At 42.6% G+C, this 21944-nt stretch overlaps 1 protein-coding gene across 8 annotated transcripts in view; it reads left to right on the plus strand.

The window, feature by feature from the left end:
• LOC144668873 (intercellular adhesion molecule 5-like) overlaps positions 1–21944 on the plus strand; it is a 337959-nt gene that overhangs the window by 293486 nt on the left and 22529 nt on the right. For 2 of the 8 annotated variants that reach the window (XM_078531315.1, XM_078531319.1), the window contains one exon: positions 4409–5668. The exons of the other annotated variants lie outside the window; for them this stretch is intronic. In XM_078531315.1, the coding sequence (XP_078387441.1) occupies positions 4409–4500 (92 nt within the window). In that variant the 3' untranslated portion in view covers positions 4501–5668. Of the gene's footprint in view, positions 1–4408; positions 5669–21944 lie in introns of those variants that run through there. 8 annotated transcript variants of the gene reach the window in all.

Consider the following 21944-nt stretch of genomic DNA (forward strand, 5'->3'; position numbering starts at 1 on the left):
GAAAGCTCAAATGTTAATCATTGGCTTCAATGACGAACTGCCTGTAAGTAATGGATGAGGCCTTTAAATAGCGCTGCTGAAAGGTCCTTTCCTGTCTGGTAGTGTAGTAGAAAGATTTGGTACCTAAAGGGTTAACACGAGACTGAGTACAGAACCCCCCACACGGTGATGTAAGATGGCACATGACCTAGAGCTGCAGCCAGTGTAGAGATGAATAGCAATGTGTAAGGACTTAGTATGGAGTCCTCTCTATACCTAATGTAAATTTGTACATAGTTCAGTATTGTTAATAAATCCTTCCCTATAACTTATACAAGACTGCTTCATGGTGTCCAAGCAGTATCCTTCAAGTGTAGCAACAACAGAATATATCATGGTACCAGTGGTAGCATCTACCATGGTGGCAGCAAGGGATAAAAAATCCACATCCTCACTACGATGCTGAAGAACTAAAGAAAAGGACACCTTCAACGCTTTCTGTACTGAAGCAACTTCATTCCAGAAGCTAAGACACTGAGAAAACTCACCAGAGAAGCTCCAGAGACATGAAAGCTTGGAAGCAGGAAAAAGGTAGAAGTTTAAACTCAGGCAGAAGACTCCACTGACTCCCCTGTGGAAGTTCAGCCTTAACCAGTGCCAGCAGCCTGCAGGGTTAGAGAAAATTCTTTTAAATTTCCAGGCTAGCGAGTCCTGTGAATCCTCTCTTCAGTCACATCAGACAGAAACTCTGTTGTTAATGTCAGTCGCTAGCCCAAAACTCAACATCCTCCCCACTGGGAGGCACACAAGAAGATGGAGAAAATGTTTTTTTCATCAAGTCGAGTACCTCTTGATTCTTCCTGCTCAGTGAAAATGCTGTCCTCCCGACCCATTCCCGACAGCTGCACGCTGTCATGGAGCGAGAAGTCATCTCAGCAACCCTCCTGTAAGACTCCTAACTGGGGGTCTCACTACCCTTTAAGGTGATCACCCCGTATTTGGTAACTTTAAAACTAAAGATGTTGCAGCATCACCAGCAAAATCTCCTTCTCAGCAATCTGAATATAGTTTCCACAGAAGAAACAAGCTGGAGAATGTTCAAATGTTTATCATCAGCTTCAATAACCAACTAGCATCTAACCTGAAAGTTCTGGATAAACCCTAATAATAGCGCTGCTGAAGGTCCTATCCTGCTTGTTAGCACCAGGACTTGCTGGGTGAGTTTATCACTCTGACACTCAGACAGTCCAATACCACGGAAGGGATTCACAACAAGCATAAGATCTTAATTTGAATATTTTATTCATTGTTTTAAATAGTCCCAGCGTGTGTCCTAGATGCCTAAGCAGCAGCTCACTCCAATATAATGGATTGTGTACATCCAGCACCATATTGGATCTGAGGACCCCGTTTTGCACCATTGAGTTTCTAGGCCTTGGTTTCTGTATAAATTGAGGAATGTGTCCCACACTGGCACAGCTGGAATTTGGAACTCACTGGCAATGGGGCTGAACTTGTGTCCCACCACTGCTCTGCTGCTTCTCCAAACACCTTCCAATTTTCATATTATTTAACATTTCTTTTCCAGATGAACCAGGAGGGACAACCATATCAGTAAATAACAAAAGTTAATTAAATCCTCTGTGTCACGTTGATTTACTTAATTCTGTTATTTATTCATACCTGTATTTAATCTCTTCCCTGTTTTCAAGACTCCTGTTCCAATCCACCCTTGCTGATAATGGTGCAAATGGATAAACTACTGCCTGCCTGTAACAATGCTGCTCTGTAACTAGCCTCTGGGACATTAGTATGAGTGGAAACTGAAAGATGAACAAAATCCTTAATAGGACTCTAGATAGTATAGATATCAAGGGATGTGGGGGTACTGCAGGAGAAAGGATTTGAGGTAGAAGATCAGCCATGATCTAACTCCTGGAGGGGGAACCTCCGGTCCAAGGGTCGCATCTGGCTCAATTTCATCTGGCCTGCAGCAAGATTTCTAAAAATATAGGCCTATGGCAGTAACGCCTTCAAAATAGCATTAATGATCATCGTTATAAATTTGCTTTGGATAATAGTGACACTAATTTATTACTATAATAATATTTAACAATATAATATTCAAATTCAGCCATTCCGTTAAAACAATGGGTGAGTTGAATGTTTCTGTATTCTCTCTTAAAAAAAAACTAAATTAATCTGATTTTCACGTGTGTATGGTCTGTGACTGATTTTGTCTATGTGTGAATGGCCCGTGATAAGAACAAGAGTCCCTACCTCTGATCTAACTGAATGGCAGAGCAGGCTTGAGGGGCCAAATGGCCTACTCCTGCTCCTATTTCTTATGTTACTAATTAGATGCAAATAGAGGGACACTCAAACAGAGAAGTATCAGTGAAATTCTGAAACCAGTTTGAAAGAAAATAGGAAACCAATAAATGATAGAGGACACAAAAACAAAAATTGCTGGAAAAACTCAGCAGGTCTGACAGCATCTGTGGAGAGAAAGATAGAGTTAACATTTTGAGTCCGTATCGTATTGTGAAGAGGTAAAGTGAAAAAATGGGAGAGATTTAAAAAATTGAACTCCTGTGAATCAGGTTTGAGATTGAAACACAAAAGCCTAGCAAAACACATGTCAATTCCAAAAAGAACAAGAAGAAGCCAATAGCATTGCTACCAATACCCCTTTCCACTTTTCCCCATTATTCTGTGTTCCAAAAAAGGGTCTCTGCCTTAAATATAAACTCTTCCCCCCTCCCCCAGATGCTAGCTGGCACACTTCATGCCAGAGAAGGAAGTAGAAGTTATAGTGCAGGTCATAGAGTCATTTATGGCACTGAAGTAGGCCATTTGACCCATTAAGTCCATGACAACTCTCCGTGGAACAATCCAGTCAGTTTCACTCCCCTGCTTGATCGCTGTAGCCCTGCAGATTTATTTTCTTCAAGTGACCATCCAGTTTCCCAGACTCTCTCAATTTGTCCTGCCATCTTCAAAGATCAATGCATATGCACTCCTAGATTGCTCTGTTCCTGCACACTCTTTAGAACTGTGGCATTAAGCCTAATTGCCTCTACCTATCCCTACTGCCAAAATACATCACCTCACACTTCTCTACATTAAATTCCATCTGCTACTTATCTGCCCATTCTACCAGCCTATCTTATTTTTTATTCATTCATGGGATGTGGGTTTCGCTGGCTGGGCCAGCATTTATTGCCCATTCCTAGTTGCCCTCGAGAAGGTGGTGGTAAGCTGCCTTATTGACCTGCTGCATGTGGCATATGTCATATTGTAGGCGATTAGTATCATCCTCAGTGTTTACCACTCCTCCAAGTTTAGTATCATTGGAAATTTTAAAAATTCTACTCTATTCCCAGATTCAAGTCATTTATATATAGCAAAAAAGCAGTGGTCCTGGCACTGACCTTGGGGATACACCACTATGTACCATTCCCCAGTCTGAAAAATAACCATTTACTATGACTCAGTTTTGTGTCCTTAAGCCAAATTTTTATCCAGTTGGACACAGACCCTACTATTCCATGAACCTCAGTTTTGATAAGCCATTTATGTGGTACTTTGCCAAATACTTTCTTAAAATCCAGATAGACAACATCCGCCACATTCCCTCCATCAGCATTCTCTACTACTTCATCAAAAAGATTCAATTAGATAGTTAAACATGCTGGCTTTCCTTAATTCAAATCTTTCCATGTGCCTGTTGATTTTTCCCTGATCATTCTTTCTAAAACCTTACCCACTATTGATGTTAAACCAACTGTCCTTACATGCTTTCTTGAATAAGGGTGTCAAGTATACTACTCTCCAACCCCCCTCCTCGCTATCTAGGTAAGATTGGAAGATTATGGCAAACCCTTCCACTAACTCTAACCCCACTTCCTTTATTAACCTGGAATGCAAGCCATCCAGACCAGGTGACTTATCTATCCTAAGCATATCCAGCCTTTCCAGTATCTCTTCCCTTTCAATTTTCACCCTATCCATTCCTTCTACCATCTCTGCTTCTACCAATATTTTGTCATATTCCTCTTCCTTGGTAGTCTAAAGTCTAAGTTCCACAGAGAGAAATTGGTTTCCATCAGCTCCATATGTTTCCTGAATTAGTGTTTAAATGGGAAGAGAGGGGGACCTGGGAACTGTCTGTCCTCTATGACAATTGGGAATGGGCTGAATGTCCTCCATGACAATTGGGAATGGGCTGTCTGTCCTGTATGACAATTGGGAATGGGCTCTGGTATGAAAGAAGGTGAACAATACAATTTCAAAAACAGGAAGAGCTGAATATAGCACACTAAACATTCCATGAAAAATTCTCACTCTTTATAACATGTCGATTTTGGAGATGATCAAGTATTTTGTCAATGGTTTGTGTAACTGGTTGCTTGTAATGTTTTCATAGGTGCAAGATATATACCACATATGGTGATTCCAGGAACATTACTGTTTCTCATGTTAGTAGTCTTCGGCTTGTACTGGAAATACAGTGCCTAATGCAATGCAAAACCCAACAACAGTCCACAGATCCCCAATGGAAATGATCATCAGGAAAATGATCCTTTACAGAAATGTGATCTATATCTTGTTGGAATAACAACAATTGCAAACATGTTTAACTGATTAAACTAATATTACTTGGCCTGATTTCAGGGAATCCAACAAACCTGTTGTTAACGATGCTATATGAAGGATGCTATAACATTGTTACTGAAGGATGCTACTGATTGCAATTAATTAATGTAATAACATTACAATGCTTGTATTTTTGGACAGTTTTTGAATCAGTGTCTTTACAGTTTTACTATGATTTCCACAAGCACTAGATAGTCACCTGGACTCTGATATGTACTTGGGTTTAATAATGGCTCACTGAATAAGAGCTCACTGCTCTTTCCCACCAACAGACATGAGGATTAATCATTATCTGTCTTAACTGTTTGCTTTAAAGATGTAAATATCTTTTTGTAATGGAAATTTTAAAAACAGATGAAATTAAGACCAGATGTGAGACATAACCACAATTTTTAAATTCTCATCCTCATTTTTTAATGGCTCCAAGGCCTTGCCTTTCGCAATCTCTGTAACCTCCCAAACCCTATAACCCTCCAAGAACTTTGCACTCCTCCAATTCTGGTCTCTTGAGCATCCTGGTTCTCATTGCTGCACCATTAGTGCCTGTGTCTTCAGCTGCCTAGGCCCTAAGCTCTGGAATTCCCTTCCTAAACTACTCTGCCTCTCTCTCCTTCTTGCAGACTCTCCTTAAAACCTAAATCTTTGACCAAGCTCTCAGTCACTTATGTCAGTCTGGGACTCACTTGGGTAGCACGCTTGCCTGTGAGGCAGAAGGCTATGGGTTCAAGTTCCACTCCAGAGGCACAATTAAGTTCCAGCGATGCAAGCCACATTGACCATATTTTAAGTGCTATATTAATAGCAGTTGTTCATACTGTGCAACAATCTGTTTCTGTTATGACATAAATATTGTTTTTTATAATGTATATTTTACAAACATGCTAGGGATGAATGTGAAGGCCACAGATCCTGAGAAGGCGATGGTATTATCGCTGGACTAGTAATCCAGAGTGATGCTCTGGGGACCTGGGTTTGACTATGGCAGATGGTGGAATTTGAATTCAATAAAAATCTGGAATTAAAAGTCTAATGATGACCATTGTTGTAAAAACCCATTTGGTTCACTAATGCCCTTTAGGGAAGGAAATCTGACATTGCCTGGTACCAGGCAATGACCATCTCCAACAAGAGAAGTTCTTGAAATTCAATGGTATTAACATCATTGAATGCCCCACTATCAACATCCTGGGGATTACCATTGCCCAGAAACTGAACTGGACCAAAAACTGTCTCTACAAGAGCAGGTCAGAGCCTAGGAACGAGTAACTCACTCCTGACTCCCCAAAGCCTGTCCGCTATCTGCAAGGCACAAGTCAGGAGTGGGATGGAATACTCCCCACTTGCCTGGATGAGTGCAGCTCCCACAACACTCAAGAAGCTTGACATCATACAGGATAAAGCAGCCCACTTGATTGGCACTACATCCACAGATATTCACTCCCTCCACCACCAACGCACAGTAGCAGCAGTGTGTACCATCTACAAGATGCACTGCAGGAATTCACTGAGGCTCCTTCCACATCAACTTCCAAACCCACAACCACTAGCATCTAGAAGGACAAGGGCAGCAGATAGATGGGAACACCACCACATGGAAGTTCCCCTCCAAGTCACTCATCATCCTGACTTGGAAATATATCGCCGTTCCTTCACTGTCGCTGGGTCAAAATCCTGGAACTCCCTCCCTAACAGCACTGTGGGTGTACCTACACCACATGGACTGAAGCAGTTCAAGAAGGGAGCTCACCACCACCTTCTCAAGGGCAACTAGGGATGGGCAATAAATGCTGGTCTAGGCAGCAAAGCCCACATCCTGTGAATGAATAAAAATAAAATTTACAGCTTCTGCAATCCAGAAACGTAGGAACACCTAGAGGAGATTCTGGCATCCTGTCCCTCTCTCGTCTTGACACTGCCACATTGCGCTCATGGCCAAGGCCAGCGTGGTATGCAGGTCAATGTGGATCACTGGCATCCACTGGTCTGTTGGATGTAGTACTCCATGAGAGTCACCAATCTCTCAATGAAGGATGCCATGTGCACATACACTGGCTAAATGACACAGTTACGACCTGGATGGACTCCATTATCGTCCATGCATATAGTCTCTGGTAGCTCAGCCAGATATTCCGCTAGCTGCAGCAGGTAACGTGTAGCTGACACCATAGTCCATCATCAGCCTGTGGATAAACATGGGCCAGGCCTCCGACCATTAGTGGTCTCGGCTATCACAGTTTCCATCAGCTGCTCAGGCGTGCCAGTGATTTGCTCGCCAGCTTGTGATCTTGAGTCTAAACACAAACACATACTGACATGTGAGTATCTGTGCTGGCGGAGGCTATGGGGGAATAATGTGGCAATGCACCATCTATGGAGTCGCTATTCTCCTCCTCAAAGGTGGACTGCAAACTCCTGGTTTCTAAGTCTGGCCGTCCTTCCAGAGTGCAAAAACTTGCATCATAGAACATAAAGAGTGAGGGGTTAGGGCTTCACATCTCCTCCTCCCATTCATGCCTGCTGAAAATCTCCATTTGTCCAATAGTGGACAAATGAGCTCAAAGCCTCCTCTTCGCTGGCCGCTCCAGTTTTACAATCGCCCAGCTGCCCTGCTCTCCTGCCTGTTCAAGGGCCTCCTCCTCTGCAGGCAAGAGCACTTTGTTACGAATGGGAGGTTTTATATGGATATGATTTGGACTATTGGATGCCTTCTCCATCCATCAACTCTCATGGAACATGGAGGGGGCTGGAAAAGATTGACAGATGCATGTTGTCCAGATATGGCCACACATTAGGAGCCACATTGTTGGTGCTCCCACCCTGCCACCACCCAGTTGATCACTCCCTCCTCATGTGATAGTCTTTCCCAAATTGCCAATTGCAGAGCCCAATGAGTACAGCATTAAGTAAGGCTCACTCTGGTAGAGTGGAAGAGGTAATTAAACTGTTTACAACCAGGATCACAGTAGACTCCCTTCTCTGCTGACATGTGCTGTTGTCTCTGTTCAGGCTTCCTTGGTCAGGTGGGAAGGTGTCTTCTTGCCATCCCTTAAAAACAGTCTCCCACCTTTCCCGTGCAGCCTGAAGGAGAAACTGCAAAGAGGCAGTTTTGCTAAATCGTGAAGTCACAAGGTTTATTCCCTCAGTCATGTTTGCAGCAGACTCCAGGTCAAATCCTTGGTTCCTCAGTTGAGCCTCTTGGGTCCAGGGGTTTCCAGTCCAGCTAAAGGGGTCTTCATCACTGTTGCTGAGCTGAACCTGCAGATGAAGGGAATACTGCATGCAATGGCAGCTCTTTAATGATGGTGCTAGCACCTGCCTTTCAGTCAGGTGACGTCTAGATCAGCGCCCCTTTGCCCACGCCCATGCCATTATTAAACCAGCCCATTGCCTCTATTATGTTCATTGGCTGGCAGCTACATGATAGAGGTTGGCCAGCCACATTCCTTCCAATTGGTGATGGTGCCCATTTCCAGTCCTCCACTGGGACCCGCGCCACAGAAATTAAGTTCAACCCAACAACACACATGCACATTGATACATAAACACACACTGACATGCACGCGCACTAGCATACACAAAAACACCCACATACACACTGAAATATGCACATATAACATGCACAACGACACATGCATACACACTGAGACACACACATGTGCACATACACTGACATGCGCAATACCAACATGCACACACACCCACAAGCACAGGCGAGACACGCAAACACATACCAACACATGAACATACCCACACAGAAATAAACCAATGCCTGCGTATGCATACAGGATATGGGTTTGCTAGACTAAACAATACTGGAGGCAGGAATGGTTTTGCTAATGGCAAAAACTGTTTTCTTGCAGCATATTTGAATTTCCTGCGCATTTCCTGACCCCCACATCATTTTCGTATAGACTTTTGTGCATCAGGAACAGTGTGGGTCGCAAAACCACATGTACGTCTGCTGATGTCAGTGATCCTGTTACAAGGCCCATGAGAAACTGTATTTTCTGTCCCCCGGTATTTCTGATGAGTCGGGCAGGTTTCGGAACACTCCTGAAAACCCAACAGGTAAGAGTTTGTGAACCTTGGGGGAAAGCCTACTGAGGGGTCAAGAACATTGTGACAGTTAAACTAAATAGTTTGACAGCTTCAAATGCCATTATTAGATGCTGTATTATAAGTCAGATGTGTTTCTACAGCAGTGATTAAACATAGGAATCTGTTCTGAAAAGGTAACTTGACCACTACACCACTACACTTGACCACAATTGACCACCATTGTGTAAATGTTGAGATGCATTAGAGTACTTCTACCTTTGGGAAAAGTGCTATTATGCATTCAAAATTGAAGAAAATACTGATTGGGATCGCTAATGTAATGATCTGAAGTGATTTAAATGCCCAGAGCCCTTTTAAATTTGAAACAAAAAATATTTAGCAGCTTTTACTTAGAAAGAAAATGCTGCTGGGCAGCTTTGATTGACAGGACATCTGGTGTAGCTTCAAAAAGGGCCATCTTTTTTTCAGTTTCATGATGTTAGAATAATATCTTTCAAGTCTGAAATTTGCTTTTACAAAATTTAGCATGATCTTGACATATGGATGCTAACCTGCTTTTTTTTAACAAAAAGGACATAAGTTCACCTTAGAGCTGTCAACAAGCAGGCCTCTTCCAAGAAATCACCTGACCTATATAGTACTTCAGAAGGAGTTGTTTGTTTGTGTTGAACTGCAAAGCACTTTAAATAATGTCAATCTGGGAGAACAAAAAGCAATTACATGGGAGAGATGGAAATAACTTAAGTTGTGAGCCTGCTTGCTTTGAAGGCAGCCTCGTGGGAGAACAAGCAGAGAAAGGAAGGCTACCTCAACTGGCTCCCTCTCTCTACCTTGCCTGAAATTGTGGATGGCTATCAACCTGTAGCCAGAGAACACCCATCTGAGTGTAACTAGTCTGCATTTGGACCTGCAAAGCTGAGACCAATGATAGGAACTTCCAGGCATCCACTGGGACACGAGAGAACTCCAGGTTGACAGCGTCAAGATCCTGCAGACTTTATCCTTTATTTTATGACACCCATCCTCCAAAGCCCAGCAGAGAGCCTCTCTCTGTTGGTTCTTTGTTTGTCTGTGTGTGTGCTGGGGGATTTCTTTAGGAAGAGATAGATAGTTATACTTCCCAATTACAATTGTGTGTTAACCAGTACTTGCAACTTGTTAAAAGAGTTTTGTATTAAAATAAATTAATCATTGAGCTTTTGAAAGAAGCCTGGCCAGATTCTCTTTACTTCTGGGTAAGAGAGGTATAGGTAAATAATTGGCCATGTCGGTGAGAAAATTAAATGTTAAATTAATGGTACGGCCTGCGGAGTAGTGGGGCGTGATAATTCGAACACTCCTCCCATCCTGGCTGTAACAAATAGATCTCATTGTTTAAATTTTGAAGAGTTTGTTTTGATAGCTGGGTTGAATATTGGATTGAGTTTCAAAAACTCCAGAGCCTCATCACAGTTGGGAGCTTTATTTGTATTTGATCGACAGTTTTGAGAGATTATTAAAGGATTGTCTGTCTTTGATATGGTAAGTGAATAAGTGCTTGGTTTTACAACATATTGACCACTTGAGGGATTTTTTTTTTTGATTGGCTTTTATGAATGAGAGCTTTTTTTTCAGTGTGAAGCATGTTTGAATGACAGCTGTATTAGATTGTTAAAGTTTTTTTTGAATACTCATTTCAAAACCATAGCTCCTGAGGTGTGCCCACAATGGATACTGGGTGAGTGGCTGTGGAGGATACATGAGAATCCATGGGAGGTATGAGGGGACAAGGGGTGGATGGGGAGGTGGTGAAAGGGAGCAAGGGGACCTAGAAATTATATTGGAGAGTTGGGCCAATGTCTGAGTAAACCACGGCGGGACTTCTAACCAGCCCACCTCTACACTCACTCCTCAGCTACTGCCCCTGGATTCGTAAAACCTAAACCCTACTCAGCCGCATCTCCAGGAGATGAAAATATGGTGGGTTTTACAGAGGCAGTGGTTTGGGTTTCCAAAAATCGGGAAATGGCCCGACTCATTTCCCCATCCCTACGTGAAAATTCAGCCCTACTACTTCAAAATGGCTATTTTTCAAATAGGAATTTCACAGTGAGGTTCAAACAGAATATATATTGTTTCTATCGATCTAACAATTCAAAAAGAGCAAATGAAAAGACAAAACGGTCTTGTCAGACAAAAATCGGTGGTAAAGCCATACAGTAGACACCATCTCAGTCAGAATGTCAGTGTGTGACAATGTGATTCAGTAAGTCAGGATTAACGTCTGCCTGAGGTGCACATGTTAAACATGTGAACTGGAGGGAATGCTAAGGTACAATGCCTGGACAACATGGAAAGTGTTTAGAAGAAAATGTGGGTAAAAGAACAAAGAGCAAAAAATAAAAAATAAAACAGAGGGAAAACACACAGTGTGATATCTTTGCAGTACAGTAAAGAGACATTGTGCAGCACATGGAATCTGAAGTACTCAACTGAAAACTAGTCCATTCCAGTTCAATGATGTATACATACATACACAAATGGCCACAAGAGGGTGCTATTACACTCCTCCCTCCTTAATGAAAAAGTTACGCAAAACTTCAAAATCCAAACAACTTATATACATTTCTTGTTTTTATTTACAAATCCAACTTAACCACTGGGTTTCTATACCTAAGAGGATACCTCCTTTGACCTTTCAGAACTTGAAGGACCATAACCCATCTGGGCCTAAATCTGAGAAGTTTTCTCCAACAAAGACTCATTTTGACCTTGACCTTCAATTGAATTTTCATCATATATGCCTGTCTGACTCTGACTCTGATCTGAACTGGTTAGTATTCCACTCACATCCCAGCTATCCAATTCATCAGGCTCATTTGATTCATCCCAACTTTCTTCTTCTCCGTGAATGTCTGAAGGTAAAACATGGTCTATATATACAAATCTAATATTTCCACTACCAAACATCTTGACTCAAGAATGTGTGAGGACCACATATTTTCACAACTCTTCCTAGTAGCCATTTCAATCACCGATGATGATGATGTTCTCTCACCTTAACCTTCTGGTTCAACTTCAGATTTCTTTCTCTCATTCCACCCCTATCATGACTCTCTTTCTGCCTAGATTGTTCCTATACTACTTGTCACGACTCAGTGGGGATAGTGCGCTGTAATATCAAGTCCCACTGCTCCACGAGTCGCGACAAATGTAAAACGTTTGACCAAACCACCAGATTGCCCCAATTCTACCTAACTGTTTAACTAAGGTTAGCAGAATACGAGCACCAAGTTTGTAAACTTAAAAGTAAAAAGCTGTTTATTGAACAAACTGTCGTTAACCAGTGGTAAAAGAAAGAAATATGAACTGCTCATTTCTAACTCTACAACTTAAACTCGAGCCCCTTCTTAAATCCCTATACACGCACAAACAAGACACATTAGATGATCAAAAACATGGATTAAGGGTGAGATAAAACAGTTCAATAGCACCAATTTGGAGTACAGGATTCGCTGGGTTGATTTTGATCAATGTCTTCCAAATTCCTTTCAGTTCTTGTTGATGACATGAGGTGGTCTTCCAGCACTTTTCAGTATTTAGTTCATTGGTTGAGAACTTGCTTTTCAATGTCTAACAGTGGTTTCCCCTTTTCCTTTTTACAAGGATTTCCTCAGAGAAACAGCAGGTTATAGAGATATGAGGGAGAGAGATTTTTTTAGGTGTTTTCTCTTTGCAGGCCAGGAGCTCTGTGTTGTGGAATTACTGGAATCTTCCACACAGACAGGAGAAAGAGGTTTTAGGTCTTGTTCCTTTAAAGGCTTGGAGCTTTCTGCACTGCTCTCTCACAAAACCTGGTCAGGAGCCAATTAAAATGCCATTGCCAGGCAGCTCCCTTAGTCCTGAACTCCTTTCAGGCACCATCCTGTCTTTCATGGCACACTGCTCCAGGGCTGCAACATTGTATATATCTCTCATCCTGCTCCAGTGGACATGTCTTTCAAACAGCAGCCATTGCAATTCTAATCCACAATCCAGCAGAAAATAAAAAGGTATGTTCCTTACATATTGACTGTGCTAAATTTGGCTTTAGCAATTAAAATCTTGTTCTAGGCTGTCGTCTAAGGAAGAAGTAGTGTGAGATGTGTTGCAATAGGGGGTGTTAATGTCACTGGACTAGTATTCCAGAGAACCAGGGGGCTCTGGGGACCCAGGTTTGAATCCTACAGCAGACGGTAAAATTTGAATGCAATAAAAATTCTGGAATTAAAAGTCTAATGATGACCATAAAACCATTGTCATTTGTTGTAAAAACCCATCTGGTTTACAATGCCCTTTAGGGTAGGCAAACTGCTGATGTTTCTTCTAAGTTGTATCTAGCATTTTCTTAACATTTTCTTAAGGAGAGGATGCTTAATTTGTACTGTGCACTCTGCTGCTCCATTTGAAGCAGGCTGATATGGTGGAACTCTGTTTTACCCCGTTCATTCTCAAATTTTACAAACGCTTCTGGACAAAACTGAGGTCTGTAGTCGGACACAATTTCCTCTGGAAACCCATAAGCAGCAAACAAACTATCCAAAATATCTAGAGTTTTGCTAGTTGTTCTCCAACTCATTGGAAACCCCTCAACCCATTTAGAATGGCTATCACAATGAATAGCTGTTGACATTCAAATTCTGCAAAATCCATGTGCAACCTCTGCCACACTCTTGCTGGCTATTTCCATGGTTGTAAAGGTACTGATGGCGGCTTCTTTTCAACAGTTTGGCATGCTCTACACTGTTCCACTGTGTCTCCTGTGTCCTTATCTAACCCTGGTCACCAAAGAAAGCTTCTTGCTAGATGCTTTTCCAAATTCATCCTTAAATGTGGATCATGAAGATCCCACAGCAAGTGTGATCTGCACCTTTCGGAAATTACGACTCTAGCTCCACATATAACAACTTTTATCAATGGACAACACATTCATATACGTAAAAAATAGCTAGATTTCTAAATCCAGTATCTGTGGTGGCCACCCATTTGCAATATAGTCATATACCATTGCCAATACAGGGTCACTGAGTTGTTTTATCAATGTCATCTGTTATCACTGGCAACTCATCTACATGTGAAAAGAAAAATACATCCTCCCTATTGGGCTGTAATTCTGGTAATTACCACTGGAGGTGGTAATCTAGGCATTGCAGTAATCTTCCAATCTTCTGTTGTACTAATAAGCAGACAAAATCAAAGCCTATCTCTGTCTGCATTCAGGCTGCAACTAAAGTGGGTACTAGAGGTTTTTGATTCAAAATAGCCATCAGTGGCTTATGATCAGTTTCAATCATAAAATTATGACCATACATGTATTTAAGAAATCTTCTTACTCCAAAAATCAGATAATGCTTCATGCAGTCACACCGCAGCTGAAGGAACTTGAGGAAGGAAGGGAATGGGTGACCACCAGGCAGTCCAAGAGAAACAGGCAGGTTCAGGAGTCCCCTAGGGTCCTGTTTGCAAATTGGTATTCCATTTTGGAGGCTGATAAGGGCGCTGGTTCCTCCAGGGAGTGCAGACAGAGTCAAGCTTCTGGCACCACAAGCAGCCTGTCTGTACAGGAGGGGAGGAAGAGAGGAAGAGCAATAGTAATAGGGGACTCTATAGTCAGGGGAACAGATAGGCGCTATGGTGGCCGTCAATGTGACTCCAGGATGGTGTGCTGCCTCCCTGGTGCCAGGATCCGGGATGTCACTGAACGGCTGCAGGGCATCCTGAAGGGGGAGGGTGATAAGGGAGAGGTCATGGTACATGTTGCTACCAATGACACAGGTAGAAAGAGGGATGAGGTCTTGCATCAAAAATTCAGGGAGTTAGGCAGTAGACTAAAAAGCAAAAACTCTCGGGTTATAATCTCTGGATTACTCCCAGTGCCATGTGCTAGCGAGCTCAGAAATAGGAGAATAGTGCAGACGAATACGTGGCTTAAGAGTTGGTGCAGGAGGGAGGGTTTTAGATTCCTGGATCACTGGGACCATTTCTGCGGAAGGTGGGACCTGTACAAGCGGGACGGTCTATACCTGAACCAGAGTGGGACTAACATCCTTGCAGGCGGGTTTGCTAGTGCTGTTGGGAGGAGTTTAAACTAATTCGGCAGGGGGAGGGGACACAGAATGTTAGCAGAATAGGGACACATCATAATACAGTAAAATAATCAAGTCAGAGAGAGTACAGCTGCATTAAGTTTCAAGGGAGTAAGGCAAGGCTGGATGGCCTCTACTTTAATGCCAGGAGTATTACAGGTAAAACAGATGAGTTAAGGGTGAGGATTGACAAGTGGGATTGTGATATAGTAGCCATCATTGAGACGTGGTTGAGGAAGGGGCAGGATAGGCAGCTCAACGTTCCGGGATATAGAATCTTCAGGCGAGACAGGGGAGGGGTAAAAGAGGAAGCAGCATTGCATTATTAGTTAAGGAATCAGTTACTGCAGTAAGGAGAGATGATATCTTGGAGGGGGCATCGAATGAAGCTTTGTGGGTAGAGCTTAGGAATAAAAAATGGGCAACCACGTTGTTAGGTGTTTATTATAGACCCCCAGATAGTCAGTGGGAAATTAAAGAGCAAATATGTGCACAATTTGTGGAGGTGTGTAAAAACAATAACAATAGGGTAATTATATTAGATGATTACAACTTTCCCAACATTAATTGGGATAGACATAGTGTTAAGGGCTTGGATGGAGTGGATTTCTTGAAATGTGTACAGGAGAACTTTTTAGGTCAATATGTAGAGGGTCCTATAAGGGACAACGCTGTGCTGGACCTAATTCTGGGGAATGAAGCCGGACAGGTGGCTGAGGTGGTGGTGGGGGAGCATTTTAGTGATAGCGACCACAAGATGGTACAATTTAAGCTTGTTATGGACTAAGAAATAGACAAGTTGCAAAAAAATGTTTTGGATTGGAGGACAGTGGATTTTAGTAAAATAAGGCAGGATCTGGCCAAGGTAGACTGGGAACAGCTACTTGTGGGGAAATCTAGAGAGGAGCAATGGGGGGCATTCAAAAAGGAAATGGGGAGGGTACAGGCTCAACATGTTCCCTCTAGGGTGATAGGAAGGAGTAACAAGCCCAGAGAACCATGGATGACCAGAGATATTCAGGATACGATGAGAAGAAAAAGCAGGTACAAAAGAAGCAAATCAGCGGAGGCATTAGTGGAGTACAGAAAGTGCATGGTGGAGCTTAAGAAAGCAATTAGGAGAGCAAAGAGGGGATATGAGAAAGCTCTGGCTACTCAAAGTAGGGAAAATCCCAAGATATTCTGTAAGTATATCAATGGGAAGAGGATAACCAGGGAAAGAGTGGGGCCCATTAGGGACCAAGGGGGCAATCTATGGGTGGAACCAGAGGACATCGGTAGAGTGTTGAATGAATACTTCACGTCCATCTTCACCCAAGAGAATGAGGATGAAGGTATCGAACTCAGGGAGAGAGAATGCGAGGTTCTTGAGCAAATTGATATAGGGAGTGACAAGGTATTGGAGGTGTTGGCAGGCTTAAAAGTGGACAAATCTCCAGGTCCGGATGATTTGTGTCTCAGACTGCAGAGGAAGGCAAGGGAGAGATCGCAAGGGTTCTGACCCAAATTTTTAATTCCTCTCTGGCCATGGGGGAGGTGCTAGAGGACTGGAGAACAACTAATGTGGTTCCGCTATTTAAGAAGGGTTGTAGAGATAAGCCAGGGAACTACAGGCCAGTGAGTCTCACATCAGTGGTAGGGAAACTATTGGGGAAATTTCTGAAGGAGAGTATCTATCTCCACTTGGAGGGGCAAGGTTTGATCAGGGATAGTCAGCATGGCTTTGTCAGAGGGAGGTCATGCCTAACAAATTTGATTGAATTTTTTGATGAGGTGACCAGGTGTGTAGATGAGGGTAGTGCAGTTTATGTAGTTTATATGGATTTCAGCAAAGCCTTTGACAAGGTCCCACATGGGAGACTTATAAAGAAGGCACATGGGATACAGGATAATTTGATAAGGTGGATTCAAAATTGGCTTAGTTGTAGGAGACAGAGGGTGATGACAGAAGGATGCTTTAGTGACTGGAAGCCAGTGTCCAGTGGCGTACCACAGGGATCTGTGCTTATTATTGCTCATTTATATAAATGACGTAGATTACTATGTGGGGGGTAGGATTCGTAAGTTTGTGGATGACACAAAGATTGGCTGGGTGGTTAAGTGAGGTTGAGTGACTTGAGCTACAGAACGATATAGACGGGATGGTCAAATGGGCAGATAAATGACAGATGGAATTTAACCCTGAGAAGTTTGGAAGGAGTAATTTGACAAGGAAGTATTCAATAAATGGCATGATACCAGGAAGTTCTGAGGAACAAAGGGACCTTGGCGTGTGTGTCCATAGATCTCTGAAGGCATGTTAGTGGGGTGGTGTAAAAGGCATATGGGACACTTGCCTTTATCAAACGAGGCATAGACTACAAAAGTAGGGAGATCATGTTGGAGTTGTATAGAACCTTGGTGAGGCCACAGCTGGAGTACTGTGTGCAGTTCTGGTCACCACATTATAGGAAGGATGTGATTGCACTGGAGGGGGTGCAGAGGAGGTTCACCAGGATGTTGCCTGGGATGAAACATTTAAGTTATGAAGAGAGGTCTTCATAGACTTGGGTTGTTTTCGTTGGAGAAGAGAAGACTGAAGGGCGGCCTGATCGAGTGTACAAGATTATGAGGAGCATGGACAGGGTGGATAGGGAGCAGCTGTTCCCCTTAGTTGAAGGGTCAGTCACGAGGGGACATAAGTTCAAGGTGAGGGGCAGGAGGTTTAGGGGGAATGTGAGGAAAAACGTTTTTACCCAGAGGGTGGTGACAGTCTGGAATGCTCTGCCTGGGAGGGTGATGGAGGCAGGTTGCCTCACATCCTTTAAAAAGTACCTGGATGAGTACTTGGCATGTCATAACATTCAAGGCTATGGGCCAAGTGGTGGTAAATGGGATTAGGTAGGTAGGTCAGGTATTTCTCACGTGTCGGTGCAGACTCGATGGGCCGAAGGGCCTGTTCTGCACTGTGTGATTCTGTGATTCTGTGATTCGATTTGAACATAATTTCGCTTAGTGGCACTGAGGATGCACGAGGCAAATGAATTGATCGCTCCTCACTATTACCCAACACATGAGAGATCACTGCACCTACTCTAAGCGGCATCACATGCTAGCTTATTCTATTTGGACACGGTTGAAATGGTTTGGGTGGAGATGGGGAATAGTAGGGGAAAGAAGTAATTAGTGGGATTTGTCTACAGGCCCCTAGCAGTAATCATAATGTAGGACAAAGTATACAAGAAGAAATATTGAGTGCTTGTGATAAAGGAACGGCAATAATTATGGATGATTTTAATCTACATATAAACTGGAAAAATCAGATTGGCAGTAGGCAGTAGCCTGGATGAGGAGTTCTTAGAATGCTTTTGAGATAGTTTCTAGAGCAGCATGTTCTGGAACCAACCAGAGAGCAGGTTATGTCAGATGTGGTATTGTGTAATGTGACCGGATTAATTAATAACCTCAGAATAAAGGCACCCCTAGGTAGCAGGGACCACAATACGATTGAATTTTACATCCAGTTTGAAAGGGAGAAAAGTGGGTCTAAGACTAGTATTTTAAACTTAAATAAGAACAACTATGTGAGCATGAAAGCTGAGCTAGCTGAAGTGAACTGGATATTAGGCTAGGGGATAATCAATAGAGAAGCAGTGGCAGACATTTAAGGGGATATCTCAGTATTCAGAATAAGTACATTCCTACTATAAAGAAAAATTCTAAGGGGAGGACCCATCATCCGTGGTTAACTAAAGCAGTTAAGGAAAGCATCAAACTTAAGGAAAAAGCATACAACTCCACAAAGATGAGTGGCAAGACAGATGATTGGACAGAATATAAAGAACGGCAGAGGGTGACTAAAAGGTTAAATCAGGAGAAAGAAATTAGAGTATGAGAGGAAGCTAGCTAGAAATGTAAAAATGAGAGAACATGCACTTTTTGACCTGATTCTGGGAGTGAGTTGGCCCAAGTGGATCAAATATCAGGGGGAGAGCCTCTAGGGAACAGTGACCATTGTATCCTAAGGTTTAGGTTAATCATGGAGAAGGACAGGGAACAATCCAGAGCAAGGATAATTAATTGGGAGAAAGCCAACTTCGATGGGATGAGAATGCATCTGAGTTGAGTGAGTTGAAATCAAATGTTGGCAGAAAAGACAGTGGCGGAACAATAGGCCACCTTCAAAGAAAAATTGTCAAGGTAAATTCCCTTGAAGGGGAAAGGTAGGACAAATAAATCCAGAGTGCTCTGGATGATAAGAGAGATCAAGGTAAAGAGGAAAAGGAAGAATGCACATACAAAAGATATCCAGAAGAAAATACAATAGAGAATCAGGCTGAATAGAGGACCGGGGAGAGGTGAAGAAACTAATAAGAAAAGCAAGGAGAGAACATGAAAAGAGACTGGCAGTGAATATAAAAGGGAATCCAAAGGTCTTCTATAAGCATGTAAATAATAAAAGGGTGGTAAAAGAAAGTAGGGCCAATTAGGGACAAAAAGGGAGACTTGCATGTGGAGGCTGGAGATATAATGGAGGTGTTAAACGAGTACTTTGCATCTGTCTTTACAAAGGAAGAAGATGCTACCCAGGCTGAGATGAGAGAGGAGGTAACTGGTACACTAGAAGAACTTACAATCGAGAGGAAGATGTGTTGGAAAGGCTATCTTTACTTAAAATTGATAAGGTACCAGGACTGGATGAGATGCATCCAAGGGTACTGGGGGAAGTGAGAGTCACTACAGATGATCTTCCAATCTTCCTTAGGCACAAGGGGAGGTGCCAGAGGACTGGAGAATTTCAAATGCTATACCCTTGTTCAAAAAGGGGTGCAAGGATAAACCTGGCAACTGCAGACCAGTCAGTTTGACCTCAGTGGTAGGGAAACTTCTGGAAACTATAGTGCGGGATAAAATCAACAGTCACTTAGACAATTGCAGGATAATTAAGAATTAAGGGAAGCCAGCTTGGATTCATTAAGGGAAAATCATGTTTAACTAACTTGCTGCAATTTTGAGGAGGTAACAGAGAAAGTTGATAAGGGAAATGCTGTTGATGTGTGTGTGGATTTTCAAAAGGTATTTGATACAGTGCCACATAAGATATGTGAGCAAAATTCTAGGTCATGGAATAAAAGGGAAAGTAGACACTCGGATAAGAAATTGGCTGAGTGACAGGAAACAGAGAATAATGATAAATGGTTCTTTTTCAGATTGGAGGAAGGTTTGTAGTAGAGTTTCCAAGAGGTCAATGTTGGGACCCTTGCTCTTCCTGATATATATTCATGACCTAGACTGTGGTGTGCAGGGCATCATTTCAAAATTTGCAGATGACACAAAGATTGGAAATGTTGTCAACTGTGATGGGGATAGTCTTGAACTTCAGAAGGACAGAGGCATGTTGGTGAATTGGGCAGGCAAGTGGCAGATGAAGTTCAATGCAGAGAAGTGTGAGGTGATTCATTTTTGCAGGAAGAATATGGTGAGACAGTATAAAATAAAGGGAGAGCCTCTAAAGGAGGTGTAGGTACAGAGGGACCTCGGTGTATACATACATAGGTCATTGAAGATGGCAAGGCAGGTTGAGAGAGCAGTTAATAAAGTATATAGCACCTTAGGCTTTATTAATAAAGGCACTGAGTACAACAGTAAGGAGGTCATGTTGAAATTGTATAAGACACTAGTTAGGCCTCATCAGGAGTACTGTGTTCAGTTCTGGTCGCCATACTTGAGGAAGGATGTGAAGGCATTGGAGAGAGTACAGAGGAGATTCACAAGAATGATTCCAGAGATACAGAACTGTAATCATGAGGCTAGGTTGGAGAGGTTGGGTCACTTTTCCTTGGAGAAAAGAAGGCTGCGAGGAGATTTGCAAGAGGTATTCAAGATCCTGAGGGGCATGGACAGGGTAAATAGTGAGAAACTGTTCTCACTCAAGAGAACACCAAGGACTAGAGGGCACAGATTCAAAATAATTGGAAAAGGAGTAAATGCAATGTGGGGAAATTTTTTTTTCCACTCAGAAGGCGGTTGGAGTCTGGAGCAAGCTTCCTGAAAGAGTGGTGGAAGCATGTTCGATCGAGGTATTCAAAAGAGAATTGGATTGCTACCTGAAAAGAGAGAATGTGCAAGGTTATGGAGATAAGGCAGGGGAGTGGGACTAGGTGGAATGCTCTTTCAGAGAGCCAGTGCAGACTCAATGGGCCAAATGGCCTACTTCTGCACTGTAAAGTTACTGTGACACTGTGGTTGTTTAATGAGGGAAGATTAGACAGACTGGGTTTGTTTCTACTGGAGTTTAGAAGAGTGAAGGGTGACTTGATTGTAGTATTTAAGATTCTGAACAGTATTGACAAGATGGACATGGAAAGGATGGTTCCTCTTGTGGGTGAGTCCAGAAATAGGGTACACTCTTAAAATTGAGGGTTGCCCTTTTAGGACAGAGATGAGGAGAAAGTTTTCTCTCAGAGGGTTGTGCGACTTTGGAACTCTCTCTCAAAAGCGGTGGAGGCAGGGTCACTGAATATTTTTAAGGCACAGGTAGATAGATTCTTGTTAGACGAGGGAATCAAAGATTATTGGGAGTAGATGGGAATGTGGAAATCGAAACACAAGCAGATCAGCCATGATCTTATTGAATGGCGGAGCAGGCTTGAGGGGCCAAATGATCTACTCCTGCTCCTATTTTGTATATTATAGGTCATACAATCATACAATCATTGTACCATCTACCAATTTTCTTTTACATAACTGGAATGCTTTGTCATACTCCCTTGTGCAATTCCACGGAACACCCTTCCTCAAGAGTTCATGGAATCAGTGCAATAGGTTGACAAATTTGGTATGAATTTACCACAGTAATTCACTAAGACCAAAAAGAACTGAACTCAAAGATATTCTGGGGGGTGTGACACATTTCTTACTGCTTGAACCTTACTCTTGGTAGGATGAAACCCATTATTGCCCACCCTGTGACTCAAGTACTTAACAGAGTTTTGAAACATTTCACATTTGTGTGCCTTTGCCCGAACTCCACGCTTTTCCAAATATTGGAGCACCTTGTTCAGCCTGTCATCATGGGTCTGCCTGTTTGGAGCTGAAATAAGTATGTCACCTAAATAGCACATTACTCCCTGAATTCCTTGAGAAATTTGGTTCATTATCCCT

The sequence above is a fragment of the Cetorhinus maximus genome, chromosome 28 (genome assembly GCF_964194155.1).
Source record: "Cetorhinus maximus chromosome 28, sCetMax3.hap1.1, whole genome shotgun sequence".
In the NCBI taxonomy this organism is placed as follows: Eukaryota; Metazoa; Chordata; class Chondrichthyes; order Lamniformes; family Cetorhinidae; genus Cetorhinus; species Cetorhinus maximus.